Genomic DNA, 20,518 nt, shown 5'->3' with positions numbered 1-20,518 from the left:
GAACCATCGCCCCAGTCTGAGGTCATGAGCTCTCTGGAGCAGGTTTTCATCAAGGATATCTCTGTACTTTACTCCGTTCATCTTTCCCTTGATCCTGACTAGTCTCCCAGTTCCTGCCGCTGAAAAACATCCCGACAGCATGATGCTGCCACCACCATGCCTTTTACTGAGGAGTGGCTTCCGTCTGGCCACTCTACCATAAATGCCTGATTGGTGGAGTGCTGCAGAGATGGTTGTCCTTCCGGAAGGTTCTCCCATCTCCACAGAGGAACTCCGGAGCTCTGTCAGAGTGACCATCGGGTTCTGGGTCACCTCCCTGACCAAGGACCTTCTCCCCCGTTTGCTCAGTTTGGACAGGTGGCCAGCTTTAGGAAGAGTCTTGGTCGTTCCAAATGTATTCCATTTAAGAATGATGTAGGTCTCTGTGTTCTTGGGGACCTTCAATGGATGCAGACATTTTTTTGTACCCTTCTTTTTTTGCATCCTGTCTGGTGCAGATATCAACAAGGCCTATGGTGTCATCACTACCGTGTCTCGCCACCTTGGCCTGGATGAGGGCAAGGTTCTTGGCAGTCTGGCGAAGTACACTTCCAAGCAAGGGCTTTGGGATGGAGATGCAATATGGCAGTCATGCCAAAATATCTCATCAGCCACCTGGTGGTAGGGACTTTGTGGATCTGAGGCTCTTTCCCCTGTTGCCTCCATCATCCTCCAAATCCCACCAACATCAGCCGCCTCAGAGCGCAACTGGTCCTTGTTTGGGAACACACACAAAAGCATGCAACAGGCTGACCAATACCAGGGTTGAAAAATTGGTGGCCATCCGGGCAAATTTGAGGCTTTTTGAGCACGACAACGAGCCATCCTCAACAAGGTTGGAAAGTGACACTGAAGATGAGGCCTCAGAGTCTGATGTTCAAGAGGTGGACATTGAGGAAGTCCAGGGAGAAGACATGGAAGCCTGAGAGGAAGACAGCCTAGAAACTAAAGCTTTGGTTATCATTTTACAGATGTATCTTGAAAATGTTTTTGGGAGATGTGATGGATCATTGGGGATCATTCAATATTCCCTTTCTTTTGTTGTTCAGTGAAATCATCCCATGTGAAGAGTCAACTCATTTAATTAAAGTTCAATTTGTAACTAAATCGTTTTTTTATTTATATTTGAAGGATTTAATCATTTACAATTATGTCTACCTATCATAAGGTAAAAGGTTTATGTTTCTGTCTCCATATGATATGGTAGATTATAAAAAACAGAGCTGGCGCACACCCAATAATTTTTTGTGTGTGGAGGTGCTAACTAACGGCGAATAAACTATAAAAATAGTTCGGCATAACTGTGCCTTCCACAGGGTAATTACATTTACATTTAAGTCATTTAGCAGACACTCTTATCCAGTGCGACTTACAAATTGGAAAGTTCATACATATTCATCCTGGTCCCCCCGTGGGAATTGAACCCTGGTCCCCCCGTGGGAATTGAACCCACAACCCTGGCGTTGCAAGCGCCATGCTCTACCAACTGAGCCACACGGGACTGTAATGTCATGAATACATGAGTTGTCATGTCATGAATTACCCTGAGAAAGGCACAGTGATGCCGAAACGTTGGTAAATACACATTAAATTGCTGGAAGTTAAATACATGGTGTGTGCAACTTTCTTTATTTTGATAGTTTACAGTCCATATGATATGGTTTTTAAAAAACACAGCAAACAAAGAAACGTCCCTTTTTCAGGACCCTGTCCTTCAAAGATATTTGTATTTTTACAAATTAGCTTCACAGATCTTCATTATAAAGGCTTTAAACACTGTTTCCCATGCTTGCTCAATGAACCATAAACAATTAATGAACATGCACGAACGGTCGTTAAGACACCAACAGCTTACAGACGACAGGCAATTAAGGTCACAGTTATGAAAACTTAGGACACTAAAGAGACCTTTCTACCGACTCAAAAACACCAAAAGAAAAATGCCCAGGGTCCCTGCTCTTCTGCGTGAACGTGCCTTAGGCATGCTGCAAGGAGGCATGAGGACTGCAGATGTGACCAGGGCAATACATTGCAATGTTCGTACTGTGAGACGCCTAAGACAGCGCTACAGGGAGGCAGGACGGACAGCTTATCGTCCTCGCAGTGGCAGACCACGTGTAACAACACCTGCACAGGATCGGTACATCCAAACATCACACCTGCGGGACAGGTACAGGATGGCAACAACAACTGCCTGAGTTACACCAGGAATGCACAATCCCTCAATCAGTGCTCAGACTGTCCGCAATAAGCTTAGAGAGGCTGAACTGAGGGCTTGTAGGCCTGTTGTAAGGCAGGTCTTCACCAGACATCACCGGCAACAACGTCGCCTATGGGCACAAACCCACCGTCGCTGGACCAGACAGGACTGGCAAAAAGTGCTCTTCACTGACGAGTCGCGGTTTTGTCTCACCAAGAGTGATTCGCGTTTATCGTCGAAGGAATGAGCGTTACACCGAGGCCTGTACTCTGGAGCGGGATCAATTTGGAGGTGGAGGGTTCGTCATGGTCTGGGGCGGTGTGTCACAGCATCATCGGACTGAGCTTGTTGTCATTGCAGGCAATCTCAACGCTGTGCATTACAGGGAAGACATTCTCCTCCCTCATGTGGTACCCTTCCTGCAGACTCATCCTGACATAACCCTCCAGCATGACAATGCCACCAGCCATACTGCTCGTTCTGTGCGGGATTTCCTGCAAGACAGGAATGTCAGTGTTCTGCCATGGCCAGCGAAGAGCCCGGATCTCAATCCCATTGAGCACGTCTGGGAACTGTTGGATCGGAGGGTGAGGGCTAGGGCCATTCCCCCCAGAACTTGCAGGTGCCTTGGTGGAAGAGTGGGGTAACATCTCACAGCAAGAACTGACAAATCTGGTGCAGTCCATGAGGAGGAGATACACTGCAGTACTTAATGCAGCTGGTGGCCAGATACTGACTGTTACTTTTGATTTTGACACCCCCCCCCCCGCTTTGTTCAGGGACACGTTATTCCTTTTTCAGTTCATGTCTCAGTTGTTGAATCTTGTTATGTCATACACATATTTACACAAGTTTGCTGAAATTAAACACAGTTGACAGTGAGATGACGTTTCTTTTTTTGCTGAGTTTATATCCAATGCATATCTACATTTAAATGGTATTAACATTCATTCCCATATATTCCTGTGGAAAGTTTCTACCTCTGAATATTCCCCAAAATGTGCAACCCTATATGCCACACCTGTCTGGTGGATGGATTACCTTGGAAAAGGAGAAATGCACACTAACAGGGATGTAAACCAATTTGTGCACATTTGAGAGAAAAACAGTTTCTGTACATATGGAAAAATGTGGGGATCTTTTATTTCAGCTCATGAAACATGGGACCAACACTTTACATGTTGCGTTTCTATTTTTGTTCGGTGTAGCTAACTAGCCACTTAATTTGCGCTCGCACTCAAAACACAATTCCAACAGCAGAATTATAGTCCGTGTACAAAATTTTAGGGAAACATTCCTAATATTGAGTTGCAGCCCCTTTTGCCCTCAAAACAGCCTCAATTCATCGAGGCATGAACTCTACAAGGTGTCGAAAGCGTTCCACAGGGATGCTGGCCCATGTTGACTCCAGTTCCTCCCACAGTTGTGGCAAGTTGGCTGGATGTCCTTTGAGTGGTGGACCATTCTTGATACACACGGGAAAGGGTTTATCGTTGCAGTTCTTGACACACTAACCCGGTGCACCTGGCACTTAATACCACACCCAGTTCAAAGGCACTTCAATCTTTTGTCTTGCCCATTCACCCTCTGAATGGCACACGTACACAATCCATGTCTCAATTGTCTCAAGGCTTAACAATCCTTCTTTAACCTGTCTCCCCCTATTCATCTACACTGATTGAAGTGGATTTAACAAGTGAGATCAATACGGGATCATAGATTTCACCTGGTCAGTGTGTCATGGAAATAGCAGGTGTTCCTTACGTTTCAAATACTCAGGGTTTCTGAGAAATACTTATAGCATTACAAACGTAGCTGCACACAATAATAACAAAGTCAAGATCAGCATGTGAAGTAGATGGTTTGAATAAAAATCGCCTAAAACAAACTGCACTATCAATTTAGGAGTCCACAATCTCACCATGTTCAACCTGCAGATCGACGTGCCTCGCAGAGTGGAGTCTGACATTCGCAACGGCACCATGCAATGCACCCTGAACTGAAGAGGCAGACGCGAAGGAGAAATGCGGTGGGCCCTCTTAAAAATTACACATTTCTTAAGGTAGGAATATCACCAAAAATATGATCAACGGTATATCCGAGAGAAGAAAAGCTCTCGCGTTAGGACATCGCCGGTATTGAAACCTGACATGTATGACAGACGTTTTCGCAATCTCCTCGAGCGTGGTTTTGATGACAAGCTATATTGAATACATTTCGTTGGTCAAAGGGTCGTGAAACGTTCATATGGACGTAAAGGGGAACCAATAGTATTGATTCAGGTAGGAAAAATAATAGTTAAAATAATAATTTGGAGTTGTGAGATTTTCATCCAACAGCGACAGTATAATAATATAAAACTATGTAACTGAAGTGATTTGGTAAAATGTAAGTTACTTTCTACAGAAATTACTTAAGAATACAGCCCACAGCAGCACATTAATACCCACCTACGGGGAGCGGGACTGGGAGTCAGACGCGAAACAGGGAAAGGGAATATACTTTCATTGCAGGAAGCAGGTTAATGCACATTACTTTTAACCAAAGAATGGTTTTTAGAACCAAAACATCTGCAGAAACATTGTTTACCCCAATCACCAAAAGTATCGACATTAGCAAAATTGCTTCGGTATGAGGGCAATGTCGGTACTTTTCAGTATCATTCCAGCTAAAGTTATTGTCTATCAAATTGTATAGGCTTATTAGGCTACTTTGCTCTCCTCCATCTTCAACGGCCCGACTCGCACACGACACAGAGGCGCCCACGTGGTTGTATAGCTCTCTAACATCTTGAAAGAGTGCATCGGGTATTATTTCATGTTCATTTTTTATAAAGAAAATGTCAAATACCACCCACAGACCTCACCACACCCCACACCAATCTCACCCCAACGACAAGCATATACAATCAGTTCTCCGTGTTCGACAAGTAGTATGAATCTGCGGCTCACAATAACTTCTTCTTCATCCTATGGAATGTATTCTCAGTGAATTTGTTGATGTCGTCGTCCCCCCCCCCCCCCACGTTCAGAGAAATTAGTAATTGAAGTTGTTGGGTCCCATTCTACATTCTACATCCATATTACCAGGTTCTGACTACTGGATATTAAGCAAGGAGATAAACAAAAGCAAAGCACGGGTTGTGGTCCTACCTCCACCATGGACTTCTTACTGGGTAATTTGGGTGAACTAAGAATGTTTGTTCATATCCCCATTAGTGAGAATTTCTCCTTTGCCAAGATAATCCATCCACCTGACAGGTGTGGCATATCAAGAAGCTGATTAAACAGCATGATCATTACACAGCTGCATCGTGTGCTGGGGACAAAAGGTTTTACACTAAAACGTGCACTTTTGTCACACAACACAATGCCACAGATGTTTCAAGTTGAGGAAGCGTGCAATTGGCAGGCTGACTGGAGGAATGTCCACCAGAGAAGCATGGAATTCAAATGAGGAGATGGAGAGATGAGAGAGGGAGAAGAGAGAAAATCTCCACTTAGGAGAAAGGAGTAGACCTGTACCACCAACGCGACGACCAAATGCTCTTGGACTAGGAGAGAAACCATGGTCAGATGAAGGAAGAGCAGCTGGACTAGCAGTGTTCTCTGGGGTGATCCATGTCTCCATCAGGGACAAAAAGTCAAGGGACTGGAGGGCAGCATAGGCTGAGATGAACTCAGCATTCTTGACCACAGATAGCGTTTGGAACTGCCTGCCAGAGACCCGGAAATACAGTGTATTCGGAAAGTATTCAGACCCCTTGACTTTTTCCACTTTGTTACATTACAGCCTTATTCTAAAACAGATTTAAAACAGGTTTGTTTCATCATTAATCTATACACAATAGCCCATAATGACAAAAAAAAATGGTTTAGAAATGTTTGCAAATTTATAAAAAATATCACATTTACATACATTTAAGTAGTCTATTCAGACCCTTTACTCAGCTCTTTATTCAATCACCTTTGGCAGCAATTAAGCCTCGAATCTTCTTACGTATGACGCTACAAGCTTGGCACACCTGTATTTGGGGAGTTTCTCCCATTCTTTCTCCCAGATCCTCTCAACAGAGAGGGCTTAGCGAGGTAACTTCGGTCAACTCTGGGTACAACTTCATCCGGAAAAACCAGACGTTGAATTGCATTGCATTTCAGGCAGATTTTTGATCTTGTGCGCATGCTTTAAGTGATAGAAATCTGAACGTACTACTAGAGCTTTGAAAAGTTGATGTAATTACACTTTCCTGTGGATATATACTCACATTCCTACCTGCAAAAATAATCAACCGCACGGACAACCGGAAAAGCACTTTCCTGATTGAAATGCTAATTTCTGCCCAGCATAGAAATCAACTAAATGTTTCCAGGCAAGTTTAAACTCAGGCTAACTGGTACAATGAACGTGTCTCACCATTTAGCTAGGTACATTTCAATGTCAACGAATGCTTCAGAACAAACCTAATCTGGGGAAGGTTAACTAAGGACTTGCTCCATTTATCCTTCATGAAGTGTCTGAGCCACAAGTTGAGAACCAATTACATCAGATAAACCCCCCCCCCCCCGCTCGCAAAGATTGAGTTATCATCCCCTTCATTTGAGATAGACAACCAATTCTATATTTTATTGATCAAGATGTTTGTGTATAAAAAAAAGTAGTGTTAAAATCAGGGGTTGGAACTAGAGGTCGACCGATTAATCGGAATGGCCGATTAATCGGGCCGATATCAAGTTTTCATAACAATCGGAAATCTGTATTTTTGGGCGCCGATTTGCCGTTGTTTTTTTTTTTTTTTTGCAGTTAACTAGTCCAATGCTCTAACACCTGATTACATTGCACTCCACGAGGAGCCTGCCTGTTACGCGAACGCAGTAAGCTAAGGTAAGTTGCTAGCTAGCATTAAACTTATCTTATAAAAAACAATCAATCAATGACTGTCATCGCTCCAATGTGTACTTAACCATAAACATCAATGCCTTTCATAAAATCAATACACAAGTATATATTTTTAAACCTGCATATTTAGCTTAAAAACATCCAGGTTAGCAGGCAATATTAAACCTGTGAAATTGTGTCATTTCTCTTGCGTTCATTGCACGCAGAGTCAGGGTATATGCAACAGTCTGGCTCTTTGCAAACTAATTATGACATAACATTGAAGGTTGTGCAATGTAACAGGAATATTTAGACTCATGGATGCCACCCGTTTGATAAAATACGGAACGGAATAAACATTTTGTTTTCGAGGTGAGAGTTTCCAGATTAGCCAAAGGTATATGGTTTAGAGAGAAATAGTCGACGCGTTATAATTCCTGTAATAACTTACGGCTGAATTTGAAAGGGGTTCCTTCGTTATTTTACCGTTCATGTCTTCCATAGAGAATGTCTTGATCTACTTCAAATAAGGTCTGTGTTTCGTGCAGGCTTAAACCGCCTCGGCGTTTTGATACCCGTGTAAATCTCACTAGGATAAGGAAACGTTTGTCAACATATTTTCAGAAATCCACTCTACAAAAAAAAATGTTTGCTTATATTTAGCCAATATTGATCAGAGTTACCTTGTCCTATGGATATCTACACAGTTATAAACTTGGCGGTGTAAGCCTACATGAAACAGACCTTATTTTAAGTGAATCTAAAAAATATCCTATGGAATAAATGAAGGAACCGCTTTTCAGACTTTAGTATCATTGTCACTTCAGAGCTGTGTGCGTGTGTGTATTTATGTATTATATTAAAATAAAAGTGTTCATTGTTCATTCAGTATTGTTGCAATTGTCATTATTACAAAAATGTGTGTGTGTGTATGATATATATATTTTTCTAAAAAATATATATATATATAAATAAATAAATCGGTATCAGCTTTTTTTGTACTCCAATAAATCGGTATCGAAAAATCATAATCGGTCGACCTCTAGTTGGAACCAAAATAATTGTACAATATTTTTGTTCTGAACAGAACCACAAATTCTTTTCCCCCATTTGGTTCCAATGTTCCAACTAGCAAAATAAAGTTCTGAACTGGTTCAAACCAAAAGAAAAGTACCGGTTTATATCATTCCTTTCTGTTCCTTCTTCAGCCTGTGCAAACAATTTTGTACATTTGCTCATTAAATGACTTCACCAATAAGTGCAGATAGCTCGCTTGCTCTAGTTGTTTACACGCACGACCAACAGACAAGTGTAGCTTATGACGCAACAGATATTTTGCAGGTAGGGAGAGAGCAAGAGAGATTTGAGGAGGAGGCTTGAAGTACTGGGAATATTGTTATGAAATGCATTATCTGAATTAGGTCCACAGAATTATACCTAGGAGGAGAGCGGCTTCTATGCAGGGACTTTGAATGTTCTTTGAGCTAGCTAGCTAACAAGCTTGTGTGTGCAAAGCGGCATCATAAAACACATGACCTTTTTGTGGTTAATAAAACCTAACGTAAAAATGTGATAAATAGACCAATGATTCTTCACACAATGAGTGCTTATTGAGTCACATTCAGAATTTAGGCAAGCTATTATAATTTTACAACCAGGAAAAGGCGGAGCTATTTCTGCATAATAAACCTTCAACTAGCATTGGACAAGTTAATCCTTTCTTCTCTAGCTAATTAAATATCTCTTTCCTTATCTTCTGAATAATGCTTGAAACCTTCAGTACAGTAGCCAAGTGTCGCACATTATACCGGTAATATCATGGTACCAAACGTCATGATACCAACATTTTAGAATATTATAGTACCGTTTCGTATGATACTACCAACTTTTTCAGCCCTATCGATCCAAACAACCTGCCGGCGCCTGTTAAAAATGTTTATAAAGTCAGTTTTGTATAAAAAAAATATGTTTAATTTAAGCAACAGGTCCAATACCCACTTCACTTTCATGCACATATCACGTGTGGCAGCTGTAATTAGCCAGCCGCATCCCCTACCAGCCCCACTCATCTGCTTCTCTCCGTGCAATCTCCACGCGTGTCTATTCCGGGGTAAAGTTTATTCATTGTATCATTTCATTGCCTGTTTTAACTATGAGCACAGACCAGTCTGAGTAGACTTTGCAAGTCCACTGTCATGCAGCCTCAATTTAAGAGAGGGAAAATGGTACACCACTTTGTGACAGGCATGCTTGCAGCTTTATAGCAAGGAAAACGACTTGTCTCTAGCCAAAAGATTTTTTTTTTTTTTTATGACCCATATTACTGGAGAAGGGGGTTTTTCTTTCCATCTTGATTCATATAATTTCACAAACCATGTCGCGGGCCGTTTTAAACTAATCCCAGGTCACTATTTATTGGTCTGATCACAAACAACGTTGTCCAGTCATGTAACCTACAGTTGAAGTCGGAAGTTTACATACACCTTAGCCAAATACATTTAAACTCAGTTATTCACAATTCCTGACATTTAGTCCTAGTAAAAATTCCCTGTCTTAGGATCAACACTTTATTTTAAGAATGTGAAATGTCAGAATAATAGTATAGAGAATGATTCATTTCAGATTTTATTTCTTTCATCACATTCCCAGTGGGTCAGAAGTTTACATACACTCAATTAGTATTTGGTAGCACTGCCATTAAATTGTTTAACTTGGGTCAAACGTCATTTTCGGTAGCCTTCCACAAGCTTCCCACAATAAATTGGGTGAATTTTGGCCCCATTCCTCCTGACAGAGCTGGTGTAACAGTCAGGTTTGTAGGCCTCCTTGCTCACACACGCTTTTTCAGTTCTGCCAACAAATCTTCTATAGGATAGAGGTCAGGGCTTTGTGATGGCCACTCCAATACATTGACTTTGTTGTCCTTAGGCCATTTTGCAACAACTTTGGAAGTATGCTTGGGGTCATTGTCCATTTGGAAGACCCATTTGCGACCAAGCTTTAACTTCCTGACTGATGTCTTGAGATGTTGCTTCAATATACCCACAATTTTCCTTCCTTATGATGCCATCTATTTTGTGAAGTGCACCAGTCCCTGCTGCAGCAAAGCACCCCTACAACATGATGCTGCCACACCCGTGCTTCATGGTTGGGATGGTGTTCTTTGTCTTGCAAGCCTCCCCTTTTTCCTACAAAACAGAACAATGGTCATTATGTCCAAACGTTATATTTTTGTTTCATCAGACCAGGGGACATTTCTCCAAAAAACACGATCTTTGTCTCCATGTGCAATTGCAAACCCATAGTCTGGCTTTTTTAATGGCATTTATGAAGCCGTGGCTTCTGCCTTGCTGAGTGGCCTTTCAGGTTATGTCGATATAGAACTCGTTATACTGTGGATATAGATACTTTTGTACCTGTTTCCTCCAGCATCTTCACAGGGTCCTTTGCTGATGTTCTGGGATTGATGTGCACTTTCCACACCAAAATACGTTCATCTCTAGGAGACAGAGCGCATCTCCTTCCTGAGCGGTATGACGGCTGCGTGGTCCCATGGTGTTTATACTTGCGTACTATTGTTTGTACAGATGAACATGGTACCCTCAGGGGTTTGGAAATTTCTCCCAAGAATGAACCAGACTTGTGGAGGTCTACAATTATTTTTCTGAGGTCTTGGCTGATTTATTTATATCCTATGATGTCAAGCAAAGAGGCATGAGTTTGAAGGTAGGCCTTGAAATACATCCACAGGTACACATCCAATTTAATCAAATGATGTCAATTAGCCTATCAGAAGCTTCTAAAGCCATTACATCATTTTCTGGTATTTTCCAAGCTGTTTAAAGGCACAGTCAACTTAGTGTATGTAAACTTCTGACCCACTGGAATTGTGATACAGTGAATTATATGTGAAATAATCTGTCTGTAAACAACTGTTGGAAAAATTACTTGTGTCATGCACAAAGTAGATGTACTAACCGACTTGCCAAAACTATAGTTGGTTAACAAGAAATTTGTGGAGTGTTTGAAAAACGAGTTTTAATGACTCCAACACAAGTGTATGTAAACTTCCGACTTCAACTGTAGATAGCTAACAACCTGGTAACTTGACAGTAGGTTTAGGCACATTTGATTGGCACAGGAAGAAAGGAAAAGGGTCTGCTACTCATGAAATGTGCTTCAAAAGGTAGGATTCATAGTAGAGGTTAATTAGGGACGATTTCGAGTTTTCAAAACAATCGGTAATCGGCATTTTTGGACGCCGATTATATTGCAATCCATGAGGAGACTACGTGGCAGGCTGACCACCTGTTACGCGAGTGCAGGCAGCAAGGAGCCATGGTAAGTTGCTAGCTAGCATTAAACTTATCTTATAAAAAAAAAAAAAACATAATCACTAGTTAAACTAGCAATATCATCAACCATGTGTAGTTAACTAGCTTGTTCTTGCGTTGCATATAATCAATGCAGTGCCTGAAATTGTGTCACTTCTCTTGCGTTCAGTGTAAGCAGAGTCAGGGTATATGCAGCAGTTTGGGCCGCCTGGCTCGTTGCAAACTGTGTGAAGACCATTTCTTCCTAACGATGACCGTAATTAATTTGCCAGAATTTTACATAATTATGACATAACATTTAAGGTTGTGCAATGTAGCAGCAATATTTAGACTTAGGGTTGCCACCCTTTCAATAAAATACAGAACGGTTCCATATTTCACTAAAAGAAACGTTTTGTTTACGAAATGATAGTTTCCAGATTTGACATAAGGCTCGTATTTCTGTGTGTTATTATATTATAATTAAGTCTATGATTTGATATTTGATAGAGCAGTCTGACTGAGCGGTGGTAGGCAGCAGCAGGCTTGTAAGCATTCATTCAAACAGCACTTTCCTGCGTTTGCCAGCAGCTCTTCGCAATGCTTGAAGCACAGCGCTGTTTATGACTTCAAGCCTATCACCTCCCGAGATTAGGCTGGCAATACCATAGTGCCTATAAGAACATCCAATAGTCATAGGTAAATGAAATACAAATGGTATAGAGAAAAATAGTCCTATAATAACTCCAACCTAAAACTTCTTAACTGGGAATATTGAAGACTCATGTTAAAAGGAACCACTAGCTTTCATTAGTTCTCATGTTCTGAGCAAGGAACTTAAACGTTAGCTTTTTTACATGGCACATATTGCACTTTTACTTTCTTCTCCAACACTGTTTTTGCATTATTTAAACCAAATTGAACATCTTTATTTATTTAAGACTATATTGATTTTATTTATGTTAAGTTAAAATAAAGTGTTTATTGTCCATTCAGTATTGTTGTAATTGTCATTATTACAAAAATATATAAAAACACATTTTTATTTTATTTAAAAATTATAAAAATAAAAAACAAAATCGTCGAAATAATCGTTGTCGGCATTAAAAAAATCATAATTGGTCGACCTTTAATTCATATAGGCCTAATGTAAGCCTAAACTACATCAAAACTCGATTTGTTTTTGGTGCTCCTTAAATTCTGTTTGGTGCATAATGTTTTAAAAGTTGGGAGCAGTCTGTGGCGGTCGCAAAATGTTGTCAGCCGGTGATCATCAAGCAAATAACTGCCGGGCTCACAGTAATTGAATGTTAATTAGCATAAACACATTAAGCATCTCCTGGCTTCTACGCATAGTCTACAAGCCACAGATGCAGACCTTTAGAACATACTTTTTTAAATGTATAATAAATCCATTTAATATAGCCTACGCCGTCACAATATATCCATTATTTATTTTAGACAGGTCTAAAGAAACATTAAATGAAGAAAATGTAGTCTATTTCAGAAGAATGGAATACTCCGAGTTGTCTTTATGTTAGGCCCTGATCTGGCTATGCCAAATGGCTGTGGCCTACACTAGTTCATTAGCAGACAAGATGTGCTTACAATTCAGTGGCATTATTTTATAGTATGAAGAATATATTTGAATAAGGCTGAATATAACAGAAAGGATCTCAAAGGAAGTCCGCAGATGTGGCTATTCTGTGTATTCTGTTTTTAGGTGTAGATTGAGGATAAAAAATAAAAACGCATAACAAAATGTGGGAAAAAGTAAAGGGGTCTGAATACTTTCCCAGTCACCTATTCCCCCAGTCTTATCACTCCTTTTATCTGTGGAACAGCTTGTTACGTTGTGGCCATAACCATTTAATCCATAGAAGGGTTTTGGAACCTCTAACCTTGGCAATTTGAAAATAAATGAACATTTCCAAGGAACAGAAACGGAACACAAGTGATCCATACTGTTCCAGAACAGATGAAGACAGAGGAAGAGGCGAAGTGAGAGGTTTCACTCTCTACAAAATCTGTCCAATGCGTTTCTCTGGGCTTATTTTGGGCCTAGGCTTGTCGCCTGCCTTGGAACGACTCCCATTGTTAGGGCGGAAATATAAGCATCTCGTCATTATATACACACATCTCTGATAGTATTTTCTGTTGGTCATGTCATTTTACTGTTTGGGAAAAAAATGGAACCGTTTGTTGACCTGTTAAATGAGGGTCAGTTATTCGGCAGCAAAGTTGACTGAAATTTGCATCCCTACTTCTTTATTATTTCCCCTAATCCAACCATCCCTTCCCTAATTGGAGTAAAATAATGGGTAACGATATTTAGGCTTTCACTTCCAGCTTATACATACTACACACATTTCAAGGGCAACATATTTTACATGAGTTATATTTTGTTTGTTTTTAGTCTCAGCCTTCTGCTACACTCCTCAACCCCTCCCATCCATCTCTGAAGACCATCCAGTTATGACTTCTAGCTGACATATTGTTACACTATGCTGCGGTGTTTCACAAGGGCTGAAACTTTCTATTCTTATAGTTTCGACAGAGTGTAAATGAAAAGACAAACACCTTTGCTAAGAGTATTATATTATTGATCAATTGACTATGGCTTATCATCTCACCTAACGGTGCTATTTGAAGAGTTAGCTCCAAGTAAATGTTGCATTTCCTGAACCTGCGACCAAAAACAAGCTACATATGGGCAGCACCAAAACAAGTGATCTAATGATTCTGTCTCTTCGCAGCAAAATCTGCAAAGCTGGGATGTTTGTTTCCATGTAAACTCAGCAAAAAAAGAAATGTGCCTTTTTTCCAGGACCCTGTCTTTCAAAGATAATTTGAATAACTTCACAGAATGACTTCACAGATCTTCATTGTAAAGGTTTTAAACACTGTTTCCCAGGCTTGCTCAATGAACCATAAACAATGAACATGCACCTGTGGAACGATCGATAAGACACCAACAGCTTACAGATGGCAGGCAATTAAGGTCACAGTTATGAAAAATTAGAACACTAAAGAGGCCTTTCTACTGACTCTGAAAAACACCAAAAGAAAGATGCCCAGGGTCCCTGCTTATCTGCATGAACGTGCCTTAGGCATGCTGCAAGGAGGCATGAGGACTGCAGATGTGGCCAGGGCAATAAATTGCAATGTCCGTACTGTGAGACGCCTGAGACAGCGCTACAGGGAGACAGGACAGACAGCTGATCGTCCTCGCAGTGGCAGACCACATGTAACAACACCTGCACAGGATCGGTACATCCAAACATCACACCTGTGGGACAGGTACAGGACGGCAACAACAACTGCCCGAGTTAGACCAGGAACGCACAATCCCTCCATTAGTGCTCAGACTGAGAGGCTGGACTGAGGGCTTGTAGGCCTGTTGTAAGGCAGGTCCTCACCAGACATCACCGGCAACAACGCCGCCTGTGGGCACAAACCCACCGTCGCTGAACCAGACAGGACTGGTAAAAAGTGCTCTTCACTGACGAGTCGCGGTTCTGTCTCACCAGGGGTGACGGTCGGATTTGCGTTTATCTTCAAAGGAATGAGCATTACACCGAGGCCTGTACTCTGGAGCGGGATTGATTTGGAGGTGGAGGGTCCGTCATGGTCTGGGGTGGTGTGTCACAGCATCATTGGACTGAGCTTGTTGTCATTGCAGGCAATCTCAACGCTGTGCATTACAGGGAAGACATCCTCCTCCCTCATGTGGTACCCTTCCTGCAGGCTCATCCTGACATGACCCTCCAGCATGACAATGCCACCAGCCTTACTGCTCGTCCTGTGCGGGATTTCCTGCGAGACAGGAATGTCAGTGTTCTGCCATGGCCAGCGAAGAGCCCAGATCTCAATCCCATTGAGCACGTCTGGGACCTGTTGGATCAGAGGGTGAGGGTGAGGGCTAGGGCCATTCCCCCCAGAAATGTCCGGGAACTTGTAGGTGCCTTGGTGGAAGAGTGGGGTAACATCTCACAGCAAGAACTGGCAAATCTGGTGAGGTCCATGAGGAGGAAATGCATGTAGTACTTAATGCAGCTGGTGGCCACACCAGATACTGACTGTTACTTATCATTTTGAACCCCCCTTTGTTCAGGGATACATTATTCCATTTCTGTTAGTCACATGTCTGTGGAACTTCTTCAGGTTGTGTCAGTTGTTGAATCTTGTTATGTTCATACAAATATTTACACGTTAAGTTATCTGAAAATAAACGCAGTTGACAGTGAGAGGACGTTTCTTTTTTTGCTGAGTTTATAACAAGAATTTTGACCCTTGAATTTTGCATAATCATTTAAATTGAAAAACTAAGTTTTGAATCCGGCGTTGTTTTGGGTATCACTTCATTAACCATGTGCCATGGAATCGGTACATCGAAAATCTCCTCAATATTTTTCAGCCTGTATGGCGCAGCAGTCAATTTTTTTGTCCTTAAATGAAACTAGTATACACTAACGTTCAAAAGTTTGTGGCCACTTAGAAATGTCCTTGTTTTTGAAAGAAAATCAAAAGCTTTGTCCATTAAAATAACATCAAATCGATCAGAAATATAGTGTAGACATTGTTCATGTTGTAACTGACTATTGTAGCTAGAAACGGCTGATTTTTTAGAGAATATCAACATTGGCGTACAGAGGCCCATTATCAGCAACCATCACTCCTGTCTTCCAATGGCACATTGTGTTAGATAATCCAAGTTGAACATTTTAAAAGGCTAAATGATCATTAGAAAACCCTTTTGCAATTATATTAGCACAGCTGAAAACTGTTGATCTGATTAAAGAAGGAATAAAACTGGCCTTCTTTAGACTAGTTGAGTATCTGGAGCATCAGCAATTGTGGTTTCGATTACAGGCTCAAAATGGACAGAAACAAATAACTTTCTTCTGAAACTCGTCAGCCTATTCTTGTTCTGAGAAATGAAGGCTATTCCATGCGAGAAGATGCCAAGAAACTGAAGATCTCGTAGAACACTGTGTACTACTCCCTTCACAGAACATTGCAAACTGTCTCTAACCAGAATAGAATGAGGAGTGGGAGGCCCCGGTTCACAACTGAGCAAGAGGACAAGTACATTAGAGTGTCTAGTTTGAGAAACAGACACCTCACAAGTCCTCAACTGGCAGCCTCATTAATTAGTACCTGCAAAAACACCAGTCTCAACATCAACAGTGAAGAGGCGACTCCGGGATGCTGGCCTTTTAGGCAGAGTTCCTCTGTCCAGTGTCTGTATTCTTTTGCCTATCTTAATCTTTTATTTTTATTGGCCAGTCTGAGATAGGGCTTTTTCAGCAGAAGGCCAGCATCCCGGAGTCGCCCCTACACTTTTGACGTTGAGACTTGTTATACGGGTACAATTGAATAAAGCTGCCAGTTGAGGACTTGTGAGCCATCCATTTCTCATTATTCACTTTGAACTGGACTGTGTGTTCACAGGCAGGTGCAACAGCTCGACGTTAGATAATTAGAACACATTTGCCAAAAGCCAAAAAATACACCGGAATTGATTTCTGCGAATATGTAAATACCAAGCCATAAAAAAACCAAGCCATGAGGTCGAAGGAATTGTCCGTAGAGCTCCGAGGCAGGAATGTGTCGAGGCACAGATCTGGGAAAGGGTACAAAAACATGTCTGCAGCATTGAAGGTCCACAAAAATACAGTGGCCACCGTCATTCTTAAATGGAAGAAGTTTGGAACCACCAAGACTCTTCATAGAATTGGCCACCCAGCCAAACTGAGCAATCGGGGGAGAAGGGCCTGGTCAGGAAGGTGACTAAGAACCCAATGGTCACTCTGACAGAGCTCCAGAGTTCCTCTGTGGAGATGGGAGAATCTTCCAGAAGGACAACCATCTCTGCAGCACTCCACCAATCAGGCCTTTATGATAGTGGCCAGGGAAGCCACTCCTCAGTAAAGTCACATGAGAGCCTGCTTGAGACCAAGATTGAACTCTTTGGCCTGAATGCCAAGGGTCACATCTGGAGGAAACCCGGCACCATCCCTACGGTGAAGCAATAGGGTGGCAGCATCATGCTGTGGGGATGTTTTTCAGCGGCAAAGGCTAGGATCGAAGGAAAGTTTAACGGAGCAAAGCACAGAGAGATCCTTGATGAAAACCTGCTCCAGAGTGCTCACGACCTCAGACTGAGGCGAAGGTTCACCTTCCAACAGGACAACGACCCAAAACACACAGCCAAGACAACGCGGGAGTGGCTTCGGGACAAATCTCTGAATGTCCTTGAGTGGCCCAGCTAGAGCCCGGACTTGAACCCGAATGAACATCTCTGGAGAGACCTGAAAATAGCTGTGCGGCAACGCTCCCCATCCAACCTGACAGAGATTGAGAGGATCTGCAGAGAACCTCCTCAAATACAGGTGTGCCAAGCTTGTAGCATCATACCCAAGAAGACTCAAGGCTGTAATCGCTGCCATTGGAGCTTCAACAAAGCACAGATTAAAAGGTCTGAATACTTATTAAAATGTCACTTCAGTTAGTTGTTTCTAAAAACCTGTTTTTGCTTTGTCATTATGGGTAGATTGAGGGGGGGAAACTATTTAATTCCATTTTAGAATTAGGCTGTAACATAATAAAATGGGGGAAAACTCATGCGGTCTGAATACTTTCCCAATGCACTGTATACTTGCTTGTGACTTGTAGTACAGCACATCATAGGCGATATGGTAGCTGGCCAAAATGATTAGAAATTACAAATCAATGCATGGGCCAAATAGAAAAGTACAGCATCATGCCTTGAGCACAGACAGAACAATGAGAGAGACATTTCACCGGATGTATAAATGTGAAGCATTCGCTTAGCGTTTCCACTCACTATCAAATATGGTAGCGAGAAGAAGCCCACTGGCAGGCACCATGAGAAGATGGAATGAGATGGCTTTTGGCTGACATTTTCTCAACGATGAAACTTTTGATCTCAATAAAGTTCTGTTCCAAAACTAGAATCTGTTATGAACAGAGTGGACTACGTTTTGTATAATTTACCTTTTGCAAAAGTGTAATTGTATATATATATTTTTTTTCATTGTGTTTATGCGTTCAAAAGCAAATTGAGTCATTGCACGCGAGCATTTCTGAAGAGGCGTTCCCTAACGGGAATATGTAGACGATCTCGCTAGCACGTGCTTGGCTATGCCCACCTCCTTGCTTGTTCCGCACACTTTGACTAATTTGTTCCTATTGGAAACGAGACTGTGGTCTATCTTGGTTAAGTGATACAAATCTTTGCTTTGAGTTTAACACGTGCGCTAGCCTATTAGCCACGTTATGACAGACTTGTGATCATTGCACTTGCTAGTTTGATTGTATTGACATTCCCAGACTTTTTTTTCTTCAGAATATTGAGTCATTGAAACAGTGCATCCCGAAAGGGTGGTGCTGCAAACAACGTACCAGGCCATCTCTGATACAACCTGAGAGCAATATTTGTTGGATTGCCAAGAAATGTATTGGTGAAATATATGAACCATGCATTGAACAGCATCCATCTATTCTGCCCAACAACGCCTTAATGTACATTTTTATTTAAAATGTAACCTTTCTTTAACTAGGTAAGTCAGTTAAGAACAAATTCGTATTTACAATGACGCCTTACCGGGGAACAGTGGGTTAACTTGTTCAGGGGTAGAAAGACAGATTTTTACCGTGTCAGCTCGGGGATTCAATCCAGCAACACTTCGGCTACTGGCCCAACGCTCTAATCACATCATGGATTTTTTTTGTCAAATATGATTTATTTTTAAAACCTCTTATAAAGTTGGTTTTGTAGCATAAACTGGGAATTTGATACTATTGACTGACATGATTGTCTTAATATACGCAAAGCAGTTAACGCTGTCAGTTCCACTTTAACTCGTGGAGTTGATGTTAATCAGCTAAGCAACATACTGTTTGACAAGTAAGCAACTAACTAGCTAAATAATATTGTTAGTTGGAAAGATAGCTTTCTTGATCTGCAGAAAACTAAACTAACGTTACTTGCCTCTGTCTATGGTCTTTTTACAACAATAACTGGCGATTTGGCTAGCTACGGTATTAGATACCTTTACAGTTACGGCAGCTAACTAACTAGCCTACATGTAAAGATAACGTTTGCTAGGTGAGCAGACTGATTTTTCTGAAGGCGACTCGAAGCACAGTGGCATTATATATAATAACTGCAACTTACATTAATCTTCTTGCCATGGTTGTAGCCCCGTGTTTTGATAAATAAACTGTCTGTGTGTGTTATATTTTCAAGGACTTCCAAACAGCTTCTCCACAGCGACAATAAAGAAAGTACTTCCGGGTCACGGAATATCGAAAATGTTCCAAGTAAAGGTCCCCCACTTAAAAGTAGGAAAGTGTAATTAACCTGTATTTATTCATAATCTATACAGTACCTGTCCAAAGTTTCGACACACCTACTCATTCAAGAGTTTTTCTTTATTTTACTATTTTCTACATTGAAGATTAATAGTGAAGACGTCAACACTATGAAATAACACATATGGAATCATGTAGTAACCAAAAAAATGCTAAACAAATCAAAATACATTTTATATTTGAGATTCTTCAAAGTAGCCACTCTTACATTGATGATAGCTTTGCATATGCATGGCAGTCTATCAACCAGCTTCATGAGGTGGTAACCTGGAATGCATTTCAGTTAACAGGTGTGCCATGTTAAAAGTTCATGTGTGGAATTTCTTTCCTTCTTAATGCGCTTGAGCCAATCAGTTGTGTTGTGACAAGGTAGGGGTGGTATACATAAGATAGCCTTATTTTGTAAAAGTTCAAGTCCATATTATAGCAAGAACAGCTCAAATAAGCAAAGAGAAACAACAGTCCATCATTACTTTAAGACATGAAGGTCAGTCAATGGCAGAAAATGTCAAAAACTTTGAAAGTTTCTTCAAGTAGTCACAAAAACCATCAAGCGCTATGATGAAACTGGCTCTCATGAGGACCACCACAAGAAAGGAAGACCCAGAGTTACCTCTGCTGCAGAGGATAAGTTCATTAGAGTTACCAGCCTCAGAAATTGCAGCCCAAATAAATGCTTCACAGAGTTCAA

General features: G+C 41.3%; 1 protein-coding gene across 1 annotated transcript in view; it reads right to left on the bottom strand.

Moving 5' to 3' along the window:
* Positions 1–19,742, bottom strand: part of mrpl23 (mitochondrial ribosomal protein L23) — a 100,803-nt gene extending 81,061 nt beyond the window's left edge. The window contains exon 1 of the mRNA XM_055934948.1: positions 19,631–19,742. Within this exon, the coding sequence (XP_055790923.1) occupies positions 19,631–19,647 (17 nt within the window). The 5' untranslated portion in view covers positions 19,648–19,742. The remainder of the gene's footprint in view (positions 1–19,630) is intronic.
* Positions 19,743–20,518: the final 776 nt, after the last annotated feature.

The sequence above is a fragment of the Salvelinus fontinalis genome, chromosome 9, assembly GCF_029448725.1.
Source record: "Salvelinus fontinalis isolate EN_2023a chromosome 9, ASM2944872v1, whole genome shotgun sequence".
NCBI lineage: Eukaryota > Metazoa > Chordata > Actinopteri > Salmoniformes > Salmonidae > Salvelinus > Salvelinus fontinalis.
This window is presented reverse-complemented; position numbering and strand designations above follow the sequence as displayed.